General features: G+C 38.6%; 1 protein-coding gene and 1 long non-coding RNA gene across 11 annotated transcripts in view; one reads left to right on the top strand and one right to left on the bottom strand.

Moving 5' to 3' along the window:
- SH3D19 (SH3 domain containing 19) overlaps window positions 1-11,931 on the top strand; it is a 169,272-nt gene extending 157,341 nt beyond the window's left edge. For 7 of the 8 annotated variants that reach the window (XM_050946256.1, XM_050946252.1, XM_050946251.1 and 4 more), the window contains 6 exons: window positions 468-526; window positions 3,636-3,823; window positions 4,472-4,524; window positions 6,516-6,702; window positions 8,124-8,221; window positions 10,855-11,931. In XM_050946256.1, the coding sequence (XP_050802213.1) occupies window positions 468-526; window positions 3,636-3,823; window positions 4,472-4,524; window positions 6,516-6,702; window positions 8,124-8,221; window positions 10,855-10,962 (693 nt within the window). In that variant the 3' untranslated portion in view covers window positions 10,963-11,931. The other variant, XR_007773446.1, reaches the window with a different exon arrangement.
- Window positions 1-18,126, bottom strand: part of LOC127047869 (uncharacterized) — a 33,311-nt gene that overhangs the window by 8,944 nt on the left and 6,241 nt on the right. For 2 of the 3 annotated variants that reach the window (XR_007773494.1, XR_007773496.1), the window contains exons 2-3: window positions 17,660-17,810; window positions 15,162-16,562 (exon numbers count right to left, since the gene is read on the bottom strand). This is a non-coding gene — a long non-coding RNA (uncharacterized LOC127047869). Of the gene's footprint in view, window positions 1-15,161; window positions 16,563-17,659; window positions 17,811-18,126 lie in introns of those variants that run through there. The other variant, XR_007773495.1, reaches the window with a different exon arrangement.

The following is an 18,126-nucleotide window of genomic DNA, read 5'->3' as shown; positions in this document are numbered from 1 at the left end:
AAACACACTGTTAGTAATGGAAATTATGAAACGTTGTTTGTTTCCATAATGTTGAATAGCAATGATGATGGGCCCCTGGCATCAAAGAGTTAAGTGATTATGCCAAAACAGTAGCAGCACCACCACCCCCAGTGTATGATCAGAACATTCCCTTGATTATGTAGTGCCATGTAGATAGAGTGACCAGATAGCAAGTGTGAACAGTTGGGACAGGGGTGAGAGGTAATACATGTCTATATAAAATATAGGCACCTATATAAGACAAAGCCGCAAATATTGGGACTGTCCCTATAAAATCAGGACATCTGGTCATCCTGTGTGTGGCATCTGCAGCTGAAACTGCAATGTAATTGACTAATTTGAATGGAGAATATGCTAATTTTAACATTAAATATGCTAAATTTATGCCACTGTAATTTTAAGATTGATTGTGTATTGTTTTGTTTTTTTGGTCTTCTCATTATTAGGTTGATGTTCCAGAGGAAGAGAACAGGAAAAAAGTATTGTTTTCATCGCCATGTATTAAGTGAGTTTCATACACATTGTTGCTCTCTTTTTAATCTTGACATATATGAAAAACAAATAAGCAGACGGATTATGTTTACTTCAGATTTACAGAGGCATTAGAGTTAATTTAGTCAAATTCTGATGCACCAATATTTTAATTTATGCTGTTTAATTTTTGCAAACTAGGAAAATTTGAATAAGAATCTTTCAATTTTTCGTCTCATTCATATGAAATTAAGCACTAATTACTGTAAAATAGAACAAATATTCCTGAAAGATGACTCAAAACAATTCAATTTTATTTTTGGCTGGAATATAAACAACAGACTGAACTTCACAGATTCAAGAAATGGTAGATGATATTGACTTTGAAATCAATCATTTTTGAAATCTGCTTTTTTGAGATACTGAGAAGAGCTACTTCTAGGGGTTGATGCTGAGAGGGTCTGTGAACCTACCAGTCCCATCAATTGCATGTGCTTAGCACCTCACATGATCAATTATTATAGACTTATTTTAATACAGAGACTACGAGAGGCAGTATCATTCCTGGTGCAAATGGATACAACTTGATTTCAGTTGCATTCTGTAGTATCATTTTTGGACAGTCCTAGTTTGTTGACTTACATGATTGTTCACTTGCAAAGTGAAAAACAAAATGAAGCAGAGGTGGGTTACACAAAACAGTCTGAGCCTTTCCCTTACAGGTAAAATTAAGAAAAAAATAATTTCAAATTAATAGAACTATTCGAACTCCACTTTTCTGGCAGCTTTGAAAGTCACTAGAAAAGATCAGCAGTAGCAATCTGATTTTAAAAGTCCCTCCCTCCATATTACCCTCTTTAAAAAAAACAACAAATAACTTTTAGCAAAATAAACTGAAAAATTTAGAATTATGAAGAAGGGTGACCAATATGTGATCAGGGTTCAAATTATGTCACAGAAAGAGGTGGGGAGTGGGCAGGGATTCCTTTTTACACCTATGTGACAATCTGCTGGGGTTCCCAAAACTCAGAGTTTCTGTGTTGCCCCCTCAGACTCAGTGTAGCAGCAGCAGCAAAGTTCCCACTTGCTATGTGTCAGCTCTCCGACACACTGGCTTGTCTGCCTTGCCAGCAAACTTTTTAGGATTCTGCCAGTGCAAACCTTGTCTCGCAGGTAACAATCAGTGAACCTCATTCCCATGTTCCTCATAGACGTCTTTCTTCAACACTCTCACAAAAACAAGTTCACTGGTCCTTTAACAAGACAGTACACAGTAGCTTATTACGTTCAATGGGGTTAACCAACAGTCTATTTCAATCGAAGCATTGAGTTGGTGTATGCTATAAGTAAAATAGGTTTGTTAACAAAAGGACACAGATTTAAGTAATATCAAATATAAGGAATCAGGGTAGAAGCAAACAAAACAGGTTACAAACAAAATAAAATATGCTTCTAAGTCTAAAACTACTTAATATACTAGTGTCTTTTCTTCAAAGCAGTTTTTGTCACCATAGTCTTTCTTCCTGCATGGCTGGCTTGACCTTTAGCCAGGATCCAGCACATGGAGCTGAAAGCACATGGTTTCTTTGATTCCTAAGGTGAAGAATAACTAAAGGGTTCACTCCCCTCCTTATAGTCCAGTAAACCTTTGAAATGTGTTATTTTGAAGTGTATCCTCAGATAAAGTTCCTTTCCCCTGCTGGGTGTGCACACCATGCTGTCTGGTATAGATTCTGTGCTGGTTCCGCCCTTGCTGGTGATTTTTAAAATGCAAATTATCCCATCCTGCAACCTCTGATACAAGTGACTAGCCCATTGAATTTGGCCACATCTGATCTGAGATGTTGGCCTCTTTCCATTGTCTGGAGAAAATCCGTTTATGAATTCTCCCTGACATCCCTGGTTTAAACACATTTTTGTCACATATTTCCAGCACATCTTTACAGTTCTTTGACTATACATTAATTGTGCAAGAATATTAATGATCAGTGAGTTATTAGTTTTCCAGTGATATATTACAAGCCACCTTTTGGGAAAATAGCATGATAACAGAATGCAATCTGGCATGGGGAGCTCTTAGGGTTAAAGCCTCCTTCACCCTGTAGGGGTGGTACTAAATGATAAATAATTGGTGCATTCAGTGATTTAAATATTGCTCCACAGCAACTTTATGTTCCAGTTAAATGAAAAAAATTGAATTCAGTGTGTGGTATCCTGCTGTAAATTGTAAAGCTGTCAGGGGCATTGACTTTTTTTTTTTCCCCCCTACATTAAGAGTTTATATTTTCTGAAATCCACCAGGGAAAAATAAAGCTTGTCCCAATAGAGGAAAAGGTTTTAGGGGGCAGAGATGTGTGAATCTTAGTATACTATTTAAACAGCATTTCACAGTGGCTCATCTATCAAACAGACTAAATAAAAATGTGATTACAGCCATTGCTGATGTGTGTCCCCCGTCCCATCCCCTCCACTGAAGACTGACTACAGGCCGTCCAGCTGTAAAAAAATGTTTTAAAAGCCTATGTTGCTCAGTTTTTTGTTTTTTAATGTGGCTTCAGTGGAATTAAGACAGCATTACTTTTCCTTTTTTCTGTATTTCTTAACTTGGAAATATTCTATGGGCCATCTTCTTAAGTGTGCAAAATATGAGTGGACAGGGGCAAAGTGGCTTCAAGTCATCTTTCCAAACCCCTGATCCTGGGCAGGCCAGCCAGGAAAGTAGTCCTGATGCAATTGAAAACAGCTCTCCAGGACCAAGGTGCCAGTTAGGGATCAGCCACAGCATTGCACACACCACCTCACTCCCTCCCACTCTTAGCGTCCTACATCTTGTTACTCCCCACTCGCCATACACCCTACTGAGAAGCAGGGATTGGATATTGGAGAGCTAGGCTTATGGATAGTTTGTACCCATATAGGGCAGCTTTCTGCCTGCTTTGTGCTGTCTAAGTATAACCTTTAGGCCCCTATTTTTAACCATCTTGGCCAGAAAGATATCAATATGGTGGGTTTTGCTTCATGATAACTATTGTGAGTATCCTATGTAATTTGTTCTGGCTATGTAATGCCCAAGACAAGAAGTGAAATGACAAAAATATTAAAATTAATATGTAAAGCCAACTCATTCTTTTGTGTTTGTGCAGGGGCCCGAGATGCATAGCTCGGTTTGAATATATCGGAGACCAGAAAGATGAACTAAGTTTTTCAGAAGGTGAAATTATTCTTCTTAAGGAATATGTAAATGAAGAATGGGCCAGTGGAGAGCTGAAAGGCACATCTGGAATTTTCCCCTTGAACTTTGTGGAAATTATTGAAGATCTGCCTGGATTAGGTACAATATATCAGCACTCTCTAGGTGTATAACTGGAATAGAGTCAGTGTATAACATTTAGTATTGCATGTAGGTAGTATGACATAATGTATGAGGAGCTGGAAAGAAAAATGCACTTTATTTAGGAGGACTACTAAAAATGAGGAAAGGGATTAGTGAAAACAAGAGACAAAAATGAAAGAGGACAAAAGTGAAAATTGAAAGGAAAATTAGCCTTTTGAAGAGAAGCCAGTTGTTGAATACAGTAAAAGCTGTGTTATCTGGCACTTTACCAGCTGGAACGCTCTATAAACCGGCATTTTTTATCTTTATTGGCAGTCTGGCTGGCAGGCTCCCTACCTGGCTCCACATGGCTGCACAGAAGCAGTGACATGTCCTCGCTGCTCCTACGTGGAGGAATGGTCATGAGGTGTTTGGAGTGCAGGAGGGGGCATGGGCTAAACTCCCTCCCTCTTAGTTAACCGGAAGTTTTCACTTACAGCACCTCGCATACCCCCAACATGCTGGATAAAAAAGCTTTTACTGTAATATGGTATCACAAAATGCTGTTCTTGATTTTCACTTCCTCGCCAACATGTTGAACTCACATCACATGAAATTCTGAAGAGCAAGAGCAAATATTTGAACTGTTTATACTTTATTATGTAGGTGTAGGAGCACCACTGAAGAACAAGACGGAGAGTTCTGCTTGTCTTTCTCAGGTAGGCTACTGGAATTCAATACACTGAAGCCAAATTAACAAGAGTAAATTGCATAAGATAAATTTTCATAGTGATGCATAGGGAGATCAGCTACATAACTTTCATCGAAATTAGTAGGCATTATTAAGCATCTTATTCTCAGTGCATTGTGTAAATAATTACTCATAAAAACCTAAATTGCAATTGATGAAATCATTCAGTTAGCAGGAAGTCATCAGACATTGTTCTTACTCTTATTTCCTTTGTTTAGGCAATTTCTATTGTTTAGTCTCTTGTGATTTGTTGAGCTACTGTAGTTTAGTTTAGTCTGCTTTTAAATTTGTAATGGGCATTAGATAGTGTCTTTTGTTTGTTATCCCACCTCTAAATATGTTAAAAGGGGAGGCAGACAGTATGAGACAGGAGTAACCCACGTGAAAGTTTCTTAAATTGGATGATCATTGAAATGTTATGCTAATCTACAACTGTATAGAGCACATATGGTATAATGGTTAACACAGGAGTGTCAGATTCATTTGCGGGAAGGGATTAATTCTTTGCTTAATTAAGGTCTGTGGGCCTGCTTATACATTCAGCACTCTACGCCTCAACAATTCACAGTGGAATATCTGCTGCTTTCACCAGTAGTTCGGACAGCGATATGGTATATGGGCTGTATGTAATATCTAAAGTTAGCTCTTACTGGTTCAGTGCCTTCCTGTAACATTCATCATTCAGTAAGAAAGTCAGCTGCTATTCCTGCCTTTTATCTTCTTTCCAGGGCCAGCTCCAGGGTTTTTGCCACCCCAAGCAGCAGGGGAAAAAAAAAAAAAAAAAGCCACAATCGTGATTGGCAGCAGCTCCACCGTGCCACTTTCTTCTTCGATGGCAGGTCCTTCCCTCCGAGAGGGACTGAGGGACCCGCCGCCGAATTGCCGCGGAAGAGCCCGACTTGCCGCCCCTTCCCCTTGGCCGCCCCAAGCACCTGCTTGCTGAGCTGATGCCTGGAGCCGGCCCTGCTTCTTTCCCTACCTTTGTGAGTCTTCTCTGTTCTTTCTTCCACATTTCCTTCTCTATAGCAACTCCTAGTTCCCAACTCAGTGGACTCTACTCTCATTTATCCCCTAGATGAAAAAAATGATCCGTGATTACATAGCTAATGGTGGAAGGAAAGTTTTGTCATTGGCCTTTAAAGATGACACTTCAATCAGAGTAATAAGGGATTGAGCAGTTTGCGCTGAATCACTTATATACTGTTCCCAGCTGGAAGGTTCCAGTCCTCATAGCTGCAGAGAGAATTTAATTAATTTATGAAAACTTAGATTATGGACAACCTGAATATGCCAGGCAGGTCCTATCAATACATTATACGAGCCATGCATTTCCTAACTCTGAGTTAAAACAAAAGAGTAGGGGTCAGGGAGATCATGAGACTTAAATTCAGTTGAGCCAGTTGATTGTGTGGCTTTGGTACAAATTACCCCTTCTCTTTCCTGTGTTCATTTTCATTCAGCAGAGCCTCCTTGAAAACCAGCTTCTGTGGCAGAGTGACACTTTCCGGAGTTAATAAGAAGTGACCAGGGGGACAAAACAATAATTTTCAAAATCTCCTTTTCAGGCCTCTAAGAGATGTCTAACAGGGAGAAATTACAAAAGTAAAACATGCGCACACGAAAGATCATATTCAAAATTTGCTTGACTCTCTTCCTTTCAAAGCACTGTACTAAGAAAAGGATTGTGCACCTCTACAAGCATCGTAAACCAAGTCTGTGGATTCACAACATCCTCTGTAGACTTTGCAAGTCACGATTGTTATAACCTCCACCCGCCCTCTTAACTTTGATACTCTGTGTGTTAAACCAATTAAGCAAATATAATATTATGGAAAAAAAATAGATCGTATTCATGTGGGTTACCTTTCCTGTCTAAATCTACTACTCCACCCAAGTCTCTGTTTTAAAATAAACTTGACATTTCCTGCAAACAGATCTTGTGTTTGTTTACTTTGACAGACTGATAGACATTCTGGAGAGTGGTGTGAAGCGCTTCATGATTTTACAGCAGAAACCAATGAAGATTTATCCTTTAAAAAGGGAGACTACATCCAGATATTGGAGCATGTGGACTCAGAGTGGTGCAGAGGGAGACTGGATGATAGCGAAGGCATTTTCCCGGCAGTTTTTGTTCAGACCTGCTCAAGTACAGTATTTCTAGTGGAAGATAAATTCTCATTTTTTAAGCCAAATCCCTGTGCTCATAATGATGATTGGTGCTCTAGTTCCTAGAGTGATGTAATTAGCTAGGTATATCTGTAACACTAAGCAATACTACAGTGACATGCCATTGCCTAGAGATCAAACTAGACCTTGAACCAACATTTTCCAAATAATGGCACAGAGTCAATCACTACAGCTGAGTAGACACCATTAGAGATGAGAACTTTGCTCTAATTTAGTTTGCATTTGAAGCTGATCTTTGCATCAGTAAACAATATCCAGGTTTAATTACTGCTTGGAATGTTTAGTGTTCCCTGTACTCTAAAGTAATACTAACATCCGAGAGGAAAGCCAGGTTAGTTCTGGCCTGGGCTTTCACTGAGGTAAAACCATTGTCTTCAAATTAAATCTACAGTTACAGCTGTCCAATGCTATAGCCTTCAGTGGGGTTTCACAGATGTAACTGAAGGCACTGAGTCAAGTTGGCAGCTGGTATGAAACAGTGTAGTTCCACTGAAGATTTGGCCCATAATTTGTGGACAGTGGACTTGCACTGATGGCCCTGTTCAAAAAACTAACTTACTCTATTCTGTTTAATTGAAGAAACGTGAGCAGGAAACCAGTCTAGTTCACTCTAAGAATGGAATTAGTTCTCTATGGCTAACAGTAGCCAAAAGCAGTAAAATTTTAGGTTTTTTCCCACTCAATTAAATACCTGTGATTCAGAATATACAGAAAGTAAGGTGGCTTTACATAGTCCGTTTCAGAGTTTGATACTGTTACCTACTGCTCCATTATTGTATACGTTACATCAGGGTAGTCAATTATTTTTTGTCAAAGTCCAGGCTCCAGAAAAAATAAAAAACAACACTTATAATAAAAAGATTTCAGGGTCCATTCAAAAGCATCTGGAAGTCCAGATTTGGCCTGCTGTCTTCCTACTGAATATCCCTGCATTACATTTTCCAGTTAGGAAGAGAAAAGTCCAACTCCTCCCTGTAAAACTTCAGTTAATGAAAAGGGTTGGGTAGGTCAGCAGTGGGACAAGCTCTTGACTCAAACTCTGAAATCCCCTTCCTATAAAATGAACTCATTTCTACTGCAGAGGAAACAATCAATCTGTAAGGAATATCAACGGCAGATTTCAGCTGAAAGTTGTTTAGTTTTTATAGTGGTAGAAGTTCATTTCTCAGCATAATTATCTTATTTTATTATATTGTGACCCATGCAATATGTAGGATTTATTGCAGTTGTGTTCCACACTATGTACTAATAATGCACTCTGTGAATGTAGGGAGAGAGAGAATCCAAGCACTGAAAACTGTTATCTTAATTCTCTTTACAAAATATTTGTTAAAATATAAAAACAATTTTTAATCACTTGTGTTGTCGATTGTTACACAGCTGGAGTAAAGACAGCACAGTCTCCAGGATGCAGGAAAGGAAAAGCCAAGGCTTTATATGACTTCCAGGGAGAAAATGAGGATGAGCTCTCCTTCAAGGTAAATATCTTAGTCATTGCTGTTAGCTCACAAACTTTGAAAGAAATAGAACAGCACCCTATTGAGAAAGCAGATTGTATGGAGCAGACCAATTGAGCTGGACCTCATCTACCTTAGAAACACAGCTAGAAAAGGTAAACTGGAAATAAGGCCAAATCCTGGGACTGAGAGTGGGGGAGTGAAAGGGGCACAAAGATGGCATAACACTCACCTTTGAAATCTGCTGCCCTGTGTCAGTCCAGTTCCATGGCATAAATCAGAGCAGGTTATCAACCAGCCCCAAGGGGTTGAAACAACAGCTCTGTGAATCCATGAAGGAATAGTGAAGCCTCATCCATGCCAGCCATGCTTCAGTGGTAGCAGTAGGGTGGTTGGCAAAGGAGCGGTTACAATTAATCTATACCCCAGGAAGATTCACTTTGCAGTGGGCTGATCCTCCTTTGGCTGGTTACGTTGATCCCAGGCTGCCTGGCCAGAGTTACCACATTCAGATTTGAAAGTTATAAGGTCAATAAAGCAGCAGTTTACAATAGCCTCATCTCAAACATCTACTCAGCCTCTGTAGTGCTTAGAGCTAGCATATCCACCTCTGCTAACAGTGCAAATATAATTGTAGCAAGTACTAGGAAAGCCCACATCCAGGTACTCTTCATCAACATTCCAGTAAGATCACTAATATTAGATGAATCTGAGACTCAGCAGCCAAGTGGTTATTTACTGAATGAATCAATTGTTTCAGAACACTTGCAGTACATGGACTGACCACAACGTGTCTGTTTCCAAAGGGAAAAGTTGAAAATCTGCATGCTACAAAAGGGCTATTTTATGGTACATCCCAGCAGGGTACCTGACATCATGAGGGTATATTGCAGACTAGGATTTGCTCCTGGATCTTTGTCTATTTACTGGGGATCTTTCCAAAACGTTAACTTTTTGATGTGTGGTAAATATAAATAGTTGCAACTATCAGAAGTCCCAAATGTTTGTCTGTGCCTCTGTTAATGTGGATGTTTTTGGCTTTTCTATAACTTTACTGTGACTTCTGTCAGAGTACAGCTGTTTTTTCAAGATATTTTATTTATTTCCAAAGTCAGAGAGTAGTTTAACAGGCTCAATTTGTCAAAGTGACTTTGTTGCACTTCTTAGAAAAAAGGTAAAATGAAGTTTTCTGACCAGATGCATTCATTTTCAGTTGTATCAAAAATTAAAGATCTGATCGAATAGGGCACCATAGAATTTCTCACTGTGCCTAGGAAGCAGAAGACAGGATGAAATATAGGAATGTAACAGTAGTAGCAACAGCACCTACACCCAATGATGGTGGGCTCTTTAAAGTACATTTAGTACAGTGTGTATTTGGGTTTCCTGAGATGTTTTCACAGCACAGCATGCAGTTGGCATACTGCTTGCTGGGTATTCAAAGTCACATTTGATTTTCTGACCGACTATTTGAAGAGCTAAAGGATGTTACCAAGAAGCAGTGGGTCTATAGTATATCAGAACCAATGACCTAGATAGTGAGGGAACTTGAAACTTAAATTGGTAAGACCTGCATAGACATTCAAAGCAAGATCAGATGACTAGTAATCTCAAAAATACTACCTTTTACTGTGCCTAAAGAAGATCCTATGTGAGCACTTGAGTTTTATGTTCTTGGGAAACTACAGGAGCAGAGTATTCTAGACTAAAAGCAGAACCAATGTACTGGAAGAAAGGACAAGACTATGGGAGAATAAGCATGGGACACAGCATGATAAAAATAGGAACAAAGAATAAGTAGATCAGACAGTACTAATTCTAGTCCACTTCATACAACCTGTTAAACTCTTCAGACCATTGTGCCACACTTTTGGGAACCATAATGAGGAAAACCTCGAGGAGTGAGTGTCAGGGGTGGATAACCAGAACAATAGGGGTCTGACACTTAGCTTGTAGCAAAGAGCTGAAAAGGAATTGTGCTTACTAGAAGAAAAAAAAACAACAGTTAAGAGAATATATTTCCCTGTTCCATGACATCAAAGAAGTTTAAGTGGTTCATCAGCATATACTGTTATATATACACACCAAAACTCAAAGAGCTAGATCCAAAAAGAAATGTAGGCACTTAACTGTAACTTTAGGTACCTGACTCAAAAAAATTAGATTTTCAAAATCCCTGCTCAGCTGCTATGACCTTGTTTCCAGGAACCTAAGTTTCCAGTGATAAAGTTCTTTAGATGCCTAAAAATCCACTGCTAGCCAGGTACACAGCTGCTTCAGTCCAGGCACCTAGCTCATGCCTAAGTCCTGGTGGGATCTGCCAGTTAGGCATTGCCCCACTTATTTTGCCTAAGGGGCCCAGTGTGATAGACATGCTCAGAGGCCTGCCTGATTTGGAGCATGAATTTGAACCAGTACGTCCCATTTCTCAGAACAGAGCCCTGACTGTGAGATATTCTGAGATAGGTGTCTCCCAAGTCTGTGAAGATGTTTTATTTTGTATAAATGTAAAGTTAGCAACAGATGCCAATATTTTATTGTTCTCTATATAAATCTAAGTTTTATGAAGGTGAATTTGTTACTGCTTCTCCCTCTAATCCCATATCAAGCTATATATGAGCAGAAAAGATTCATCATTGCTCATTTTCTTACAGGCAGGTGATATGATAACAGAGTTGGAACCTGTAGATGAAGACTGGATGAGTGGAGAAGTACAAGGCAAATCTGGAATATTTCCCAAGAACTTTGTTCAAGTTCTATAGGCATCATAAGGATGGAGCTCAGTTCTGCTCACTAGGCATATGGAAGCAAATGCTTATCTTAGCACAAAGGCACATTATACTTCAGCAGACAAAGAACTACCATCTTTTTTGTCACTTGAGTTATTACTTTGACTATCAAATATGATTTGCACTATAGTCTCTAGAAAGAGAACCACATCATATATAATAATTTCCAGAAACACCAACATTTGCTGTGACAACAAAACTTAGGCATACTTTGTGAATGTTCCACATGAGCTAGCAAACAGAATTTCCACAGGATTTTTAATAGTTTCCAGGTAGGGAAATTAAATGTGGTACAATATCTTACAAATTAAGTGAACTGCATTCTAGTAGTTGACCTGATCTGGTATTCATTTATGCTGCATACAATTTGCATAAATTAAGATTGTTTAATAGGCTTTTTAGAAATGCATTTATTTTGCAGATTTAAGTATTATTTTAAATATATATATACCACATTTTTGATTTTCAGATTTCACTACTGCTTGAGTTAATATCCTCATTAGCAATAAAAAGCAGTTGTTTTAGGATTGAGAGGATAAAGGATCGACACTTTGTAGAGTTTGTCATTTCATATAGGGGATACCAAAGTCTAACAAGCAGGAGGATCAAAAGGCTAAGAAAACTTCACTCACTTAATAGTTTCTCCATCTTTGAAAGGGCTGAGTGAACATGTGAAGTTCAAGGTTTTTGTACTTGTAGAGTTCATAAAACTAGAATGAACTCAATCTTTTTTACTGAACAGTGATTACGCCTGTCAGCCCCCAACACATTTTTCTAGTTAAAGGGAAACCTGCTCTGTGTGCCAGGGAATAGATGAAAAATCACTAACATTTAAAAACAAAAAACCCTCACCCTGCGGTTGGTTCAAGCTAGTGCCCCAGGGAGAGTGTTTTCCTATTAGAGACTCTCATATTCACACCCTGATCCAGTCTCTAGGTTTGTCTGTCAGTCTGCTTGCCTTTTTTTTTTTTAAGATATTTTTTCCTTGTCAATTTTCGTTTCCCTTACACAGAAACAAACCCAATTCCATTCCCATTTCAGCTTAACATTCAAACCTGACAGTGTTTGAAATTAGCAAAAGAAGCTTACCTATCCGTTCTATAAACCCCCAGCACCTTTCACCCCGGCTGCCATTCTTGTTTTGTTTCTTTCAGTTAAATAGTTCATTTTAATAAGAATACTTCACAGCCTTATGTCTATGAGTGAGAACAACTAATTGAGGTATCCACTGAAAAAGTTATTTTCTATAAATCACCTAACTAACCTAAGATGTAGCATTATAAATCATCTGTCAAGGCATAAAGCAGCAGACACCAAGAGAAATTATCCTGAAAGGCACAAAGTTTTTTGTTTTGTTTTTTTTAACAAAAACAATGCAAAAGTATACAAGTTAAATTACATAGACTAAATAAGTCTGATATTATACATATTTCCAGATAAGAATACCGCATTCTGGAAACCAACGCTTTCCAGAATGTTTGACAATAGCTCCATATTAAAACAAGTTAATTGTTAATCCAGCTCCCATTCTGGGCTGATGTGTACTGTAAAAAAACAAACGAAACATTTAATCTTCATTATGCTGCAGTTTGTTCTATACGTGTTCAATGGCATCCTATTTCCCACATGAGCAACTGGCCTCTCTTTGTATTCTCTGACGAACAAGGCAACTGAATAAAGTGTGTGTGTACTATATCTGAGGATTAATAGGTGCAGGTGGCAAATAAAAAAAGCCAGGCTTTTCAGAATCTCTTCCCATCAGAAAAGTACAGCATAGGGTAAAAGTCAGAGCATCAAGGTGTTGATTCAGCATTGATCATTTAAAGTTTGGAGACTAGGGAGATCTTTTTAGCAAGTTCCATCTTTAATATCTTGATTTAATGTTGAAGTCTAATACAGGCCTCTCTACTACTATCTCTCATCCTACGATGCTGCTTTCCCCTGGGCTTATAGAAAGGATGCTCAGATACTATAGTAATGGACTAATATAAAAACCCTGATAAAATACAATGGACATTAGAATCAAAACTTGCCTTTTTAGTTCATGGATGAAAAGGACATTTTTATTTTATGTGCCCAAAAAGTAAATTCTAATTCCACTTAATGATAAACCTGTATGTACTCTTTTGGAAAAGTCTTCTTCCCTTTCAATTGAAGAAAAATATATATATATATGTAGTGTTGCTTTACAGTATGGGTGCCATGTCAAAAGTTTAAGCAAAATGGACTTTTCTCACCATGGCTGTGTGCCAATGCAATTGGTAAACCGCCTGTAAATATTTTTTAACAGTAGAACTAGTAAAAATAAGAACTTTATAAAAAACGACACTTACTCAACTTAATTCCTCCAAATGAGATACCTAAATCATTGAGGAGGAAGATAAGGTATTAGTGTGCAATGTTTACTTACTATTGACTTTGGGCTTGTCTACATGGGGGATAATGGGCTCCATAGTACACTTCAGAAATCACATCCCTTATGTGCTGTGCATTAGTTGGTCTGCGTAGACATTACTGGTGCTCTTTAATGCAGTGCTGTTTCAAACTGCTACATTAAACCATACTAGTGAACCTTTACCATGCACCAGCAGGGTCTACATGGAGACATTGATTTCTAAAGCACATTAACATGGGCATATCTCACACACCCCCATAGCTCACATTACCTTGCTGTGTAGACAACCCTTTAAATATGTCAGTTTTCTAAAGCTTTGATACAAATATTTTTGAACCAATAGTGAATTTATAGATTTTTCCAAATGAAAAAAGGGTGTGTGAAGATTTGGCTATATTGGCCTATTAATAATTTTTACCACTTTAATTAAATGCATGACAGCCATTACATTTCAGACTTTTTAAATAAACATCTGTTTAATTGAATAATCCTTGTATTTTATTTTGTAACTCCAAATACTAAATCAGGAAATTTATAAGTGGTATCATGTTTGCTATAAGGATAAAAATGGCTGGAAGCTGCAAACTGAGAACAATAGTGCCATCTAAGGGCTTTTTACATTATTGTAGCTTTGCCAGTTCAGAAAATCGCTTTAAATTTCAGTCCCTTGATAAATTTAAATTAACTAATCTGTTTTGCAAAAAAATCTCCTTTACTGTTAGACAATATCTGTGCCCACAAAAGTTTTCACAGAAAGTCTAAAATCCCTATTGATTACAAAGATGTAATTCAGCAGAAAGGGGAAATAAAAAGGGAAAATTCCTGTGAAAATCCTAAATTACAGTTGCAATTAATATGAAAGATTATGCTATCTTGAAATTCAATTAGGGACTATGATGCATTAATATGATATAGAGTGGTTTTCCTAAGCTCCAGGCTGTTAGTGTTTTGTTAAATTATCCACAGTGAAAGTAGCATCTTTGTGACAGAATACGTTTTTCTGTGATTTTTATATATAGTGAATATAGTACAAAAAATTTTTTACATTCTGGAAGTCCAAATTTGTCTCCAACATTATGGTAGCAGTATAAATTAAATTTGTATTTAATCAATAAATTTTTATATGTATGTCTGAGTCACATCCGAGTCTGTATTTACATTTAACTCTCAATAATTCTGATTTAATGAAAGGATTGATATCTTTAAATACATGAGGTTATGTTCAGTTAACATGGTCTATAATGCAATAATTGCTTTGTCTGGTGGGCTATAGTTTTAGGCCTGGTCTACACAGATCTTATACCAGTATAAATATTTCCATTAGGGATTTAAATAAAAATCATACACTGTATAAATGTACCTTACACCAGTAGTCAATATTTTGGAAATAACTGCACCTTTGTCCCTCCATGATCTGTTCAATAGACCAGGCCTGTAGCTATCTCCTCTCTATTGGAAATGTCACATGACTAATGCTACAATTTTGTCACCGAGGTTGCAGAAGTCACAGTATCCATTACTTCTACAGACCTCAGTGACTTCAGACCTTGCGGCTGGGAGCCACAGGGTTGCACCACCTTCCACAGCAGCAGGTATCCCCACCACAGCGGGGCAGGAGGACCCCCTCCCCATGCAGCTTCTGCCGCCGGGGAGGGCACAGGGGGACCCTGGAGCTCTGAGCCACCCTGCCCCTTCCCATTTTATCAGATATTTTTAGTAAAAGTCAGGACAGGTCACAGGCTTTCGTGCATTTTTTCTTCATTGACCACGACTTTTACTAAAAATATCCATGACAAAATCTTAGCCTTACACAACTCTCTCCATCCAACCCAGGGATTTAAGCTGCAGTTCAAGAGCCTGCCAACCACATTTATAAGTTCTCTAATGCCTTAGTCCAAAAAACAAAATAAATTGTCTAAATGAATGCTAAGCTTACCAAATGTCACCCAAATTCCACAGGAGAACACTGTTAAATTCCAAAGTCCTTCAAACTTTACAGCTGAGTTTGCTCTCTTGTTTAACAGTTTGTGTCAGTTTTTAGATCAAGTACTTCTCAGTCAATTTCAGCTGAGCCTGTATATCAAAAGCCTCTCTCTATCTTCTGGAACTCAGCCAGAACCAGTATATGCAGGTCACCTAGCATTCAGAAGTTCTCCGGAGTTGCTTACCTGTCCCAGGGTCTGTAGTAATTACCCACACACGTGCTGGTTTTAGTTCTGGAGGGAGTTAGCAACTCATGGAGCTGGCATGCAATCCCTGGCTCAGAGCTACAGGTAACTTTAATAAAGTTGAAACAATACTCTCAAAGATGTTGCATGTGTCTATAGCACCTGTCACACTTGGATGGCTTATCTTCCTTCCTGTGGAGGAATACAGCTATATTGCTAAAGCACTCAGTGGTTTAACTGCATCTATACTACTGAGGTTGTACAACATTATCTGTATTGTTTTAATTATACCAATACAACTTGAGTCTCAGCAATCTCAGTTGTAGTTGGATTGTTGTAAACAGGTAAGAATACAAAGAGTGATCACTCATATGTGCTTTAATACACAGGCTAATAAGTAAAAAGGCTAATAGTAGAAGAACTATTCTTGGGGGGATTGGTTCAGGGGATTGGTAACAGGATACAGAGTGTCTTTCACTAGAAACAACTGGAAATTACTATCACTTGAGTAGCCTATATGGAATGAATGGAGAAGTTTCACTCTAATTCCCAGTAAACAGGCATCTCTAAAGCCATTACAATTAGCACCCTTGTTAGTAGCACACATAGCAAGGATGGAAATGGTCAGGGCAATTAAACTAAACTTGAAATCCCACTTTCTGTTCTGTTTAAACAACTTTGGTCCTCAGGACTGTCAATCCAATACCCCATGAACACTAAATTCATATTAACATTTTTACTTTGGAAAGAAAGGTAATCATTTCTATTCTATACAATTGACAAGACAAAATCAGGTTCACGGCTCTTTAGATTACCTTGCAACCACTTCTTTGTAGTGGTATCTTCTAGACATTTTACCAGAATAGTCTGACTTTCGGCACATTTCAGATTTACTTTGAAGAGACCAGCCAGCACTCAATGTTTTGGTATTCCAGTAACTACATCCTGTATAAAGCCTGCAGAAATTCTGTAACAGTACCCTCAGAATTCTCCGAACTTCCACCATGCAGCTGTTGAGAATTAAGAACAATTCTTAAGATCTAATTTGGCAAATACCCTTGCTGCTGTCAAATAGTCAAGTACCCTGAACTCTTGCAGTTCCAACTCAATTTAATCCTGTTTCAGACAGGTCTGAAGTCTATCAGTCCTGGTATCTGTAAGGTTACCCACCTATTCAAAAAATTTTAGCTGGCCCTGCTTTGTGCCACACAAGGAAATAAGTTTATTTTAACATTGCTATCATAACTAAACAATACAGTTGGATGTCTCTTCCTGCTAATTGGCAATCTGGTTTCCCTAGTTTAAATAATTGTTGCTCAAGTATTTAGTAAGAATATTTCTACCAAGGATTGCAAATCAATCTGCAGAGCTCACTCAACTCAGTTATGCCACTTTGTAAGCTTTGTTTTCTCAGTCACAAAAATCAGAGAAATGTAGGATTGGAAGGGACCTTGATAGGTCATCTAGACCATCCCCTGCACTGGGGCAGGACTAAGTATTATCTAAATCATCCCTGGTTTGTCTAACCTGTTCTAAAAATATCTTTGGTGATGGAGATTCCCCAACTTCCTTAGGTATTTTTTTCCAGTGCTTAACAACCCTACCTTACCCTTATGTTAAGAAGTTTTTCCTAATGTCTAACCTAAGTCTCCCTTGCTGCAATTTAAGCCCATTATTTCTTGTCCTATCCTGAGTGTTAAGAACACTATCACCCTCCCTGTTCAGAACAACCTTATAACCCCATTCTGGCTTCCACCAGCATTTATTACAACCAGCAAGATCCCTGTATGGCAACACTGTTGTGTTATGTATTCTAACTGTATATTGTGTTACAGTATTTTAAAAAATTGTTCACAATCACCATTTTGAATTCTGTAAAGTTGTTTGGGAGCCATGTTGGTCTCCCTTCTTGTTCGACTTTTGGCGCCCTTTTTCTGTAAGGCTGGAAAAGATTGGTCACGTGATCCCGCAATTCTGCTCGGAGATGAGAGTATATAAGCTCCTCTCATAGGCTATAGGATACTGTCCATCATGGTGGCAGCCCATGTCTGCATCGGTCATTGTGAGCAGTCTCTAAGGGGCAACACATCAACTCACCACTACTTACCTGAGATTGAGGGATTCTGGTCCAGCAGCCGATCTGATCTGTGTTCCTCCTGTACACATCACCAGGCACAGTAGAATGTCCGGGTCGTCCACCGCACAAGAGCTGAGGCAATCAGTCGGACACAACCCTCCCTCTGTGACTGGCGTTTCGGCTGTAAAGTATAGATTTATGGACTGTTAGTCCTATGATGGGTTGGATCACAGAAACCCCCTTGGGAGCAGCCACCTGATGTGCCAAGACGACTTCTACTCCTGCTTTCCCTACCAGCTCAGGACTCCAGCACCCTGTCTTTCTGAGCCAGACACTCCCGTCTGCTCCAAAACAGACCCAGGGCGTTAATTACTTGCCCCAAAGCTGCAGGTTTATCTGAAAGCAGCTAACAGAAGCGTTCTTGTCTTTAACACCTAGATGCCCAACTCCCAATGGGGTCTAAATCCAAATAAATCCATTTTACCCTGTGTAAAGCT

Source organism: Gopherus flavomarginatus, chromosome 3 (genome assembly GCF_025201925.1).
Source record: "Gopherus flavomarginatus isolate rGopFla2 chromosome 3, rGopFla2.mat.asm, whole genome shotgun sequence".
Classification (NCBI taxonomy): domain Eukaryota; kingdom Metazoa; phylum Chordata; order Testudines; family Testudinidae; genus Gopherus; species Gopherus flavomarginatus.
This window is presented reverse-complemented; position numbering and strand designations above follow the sequence as displayed.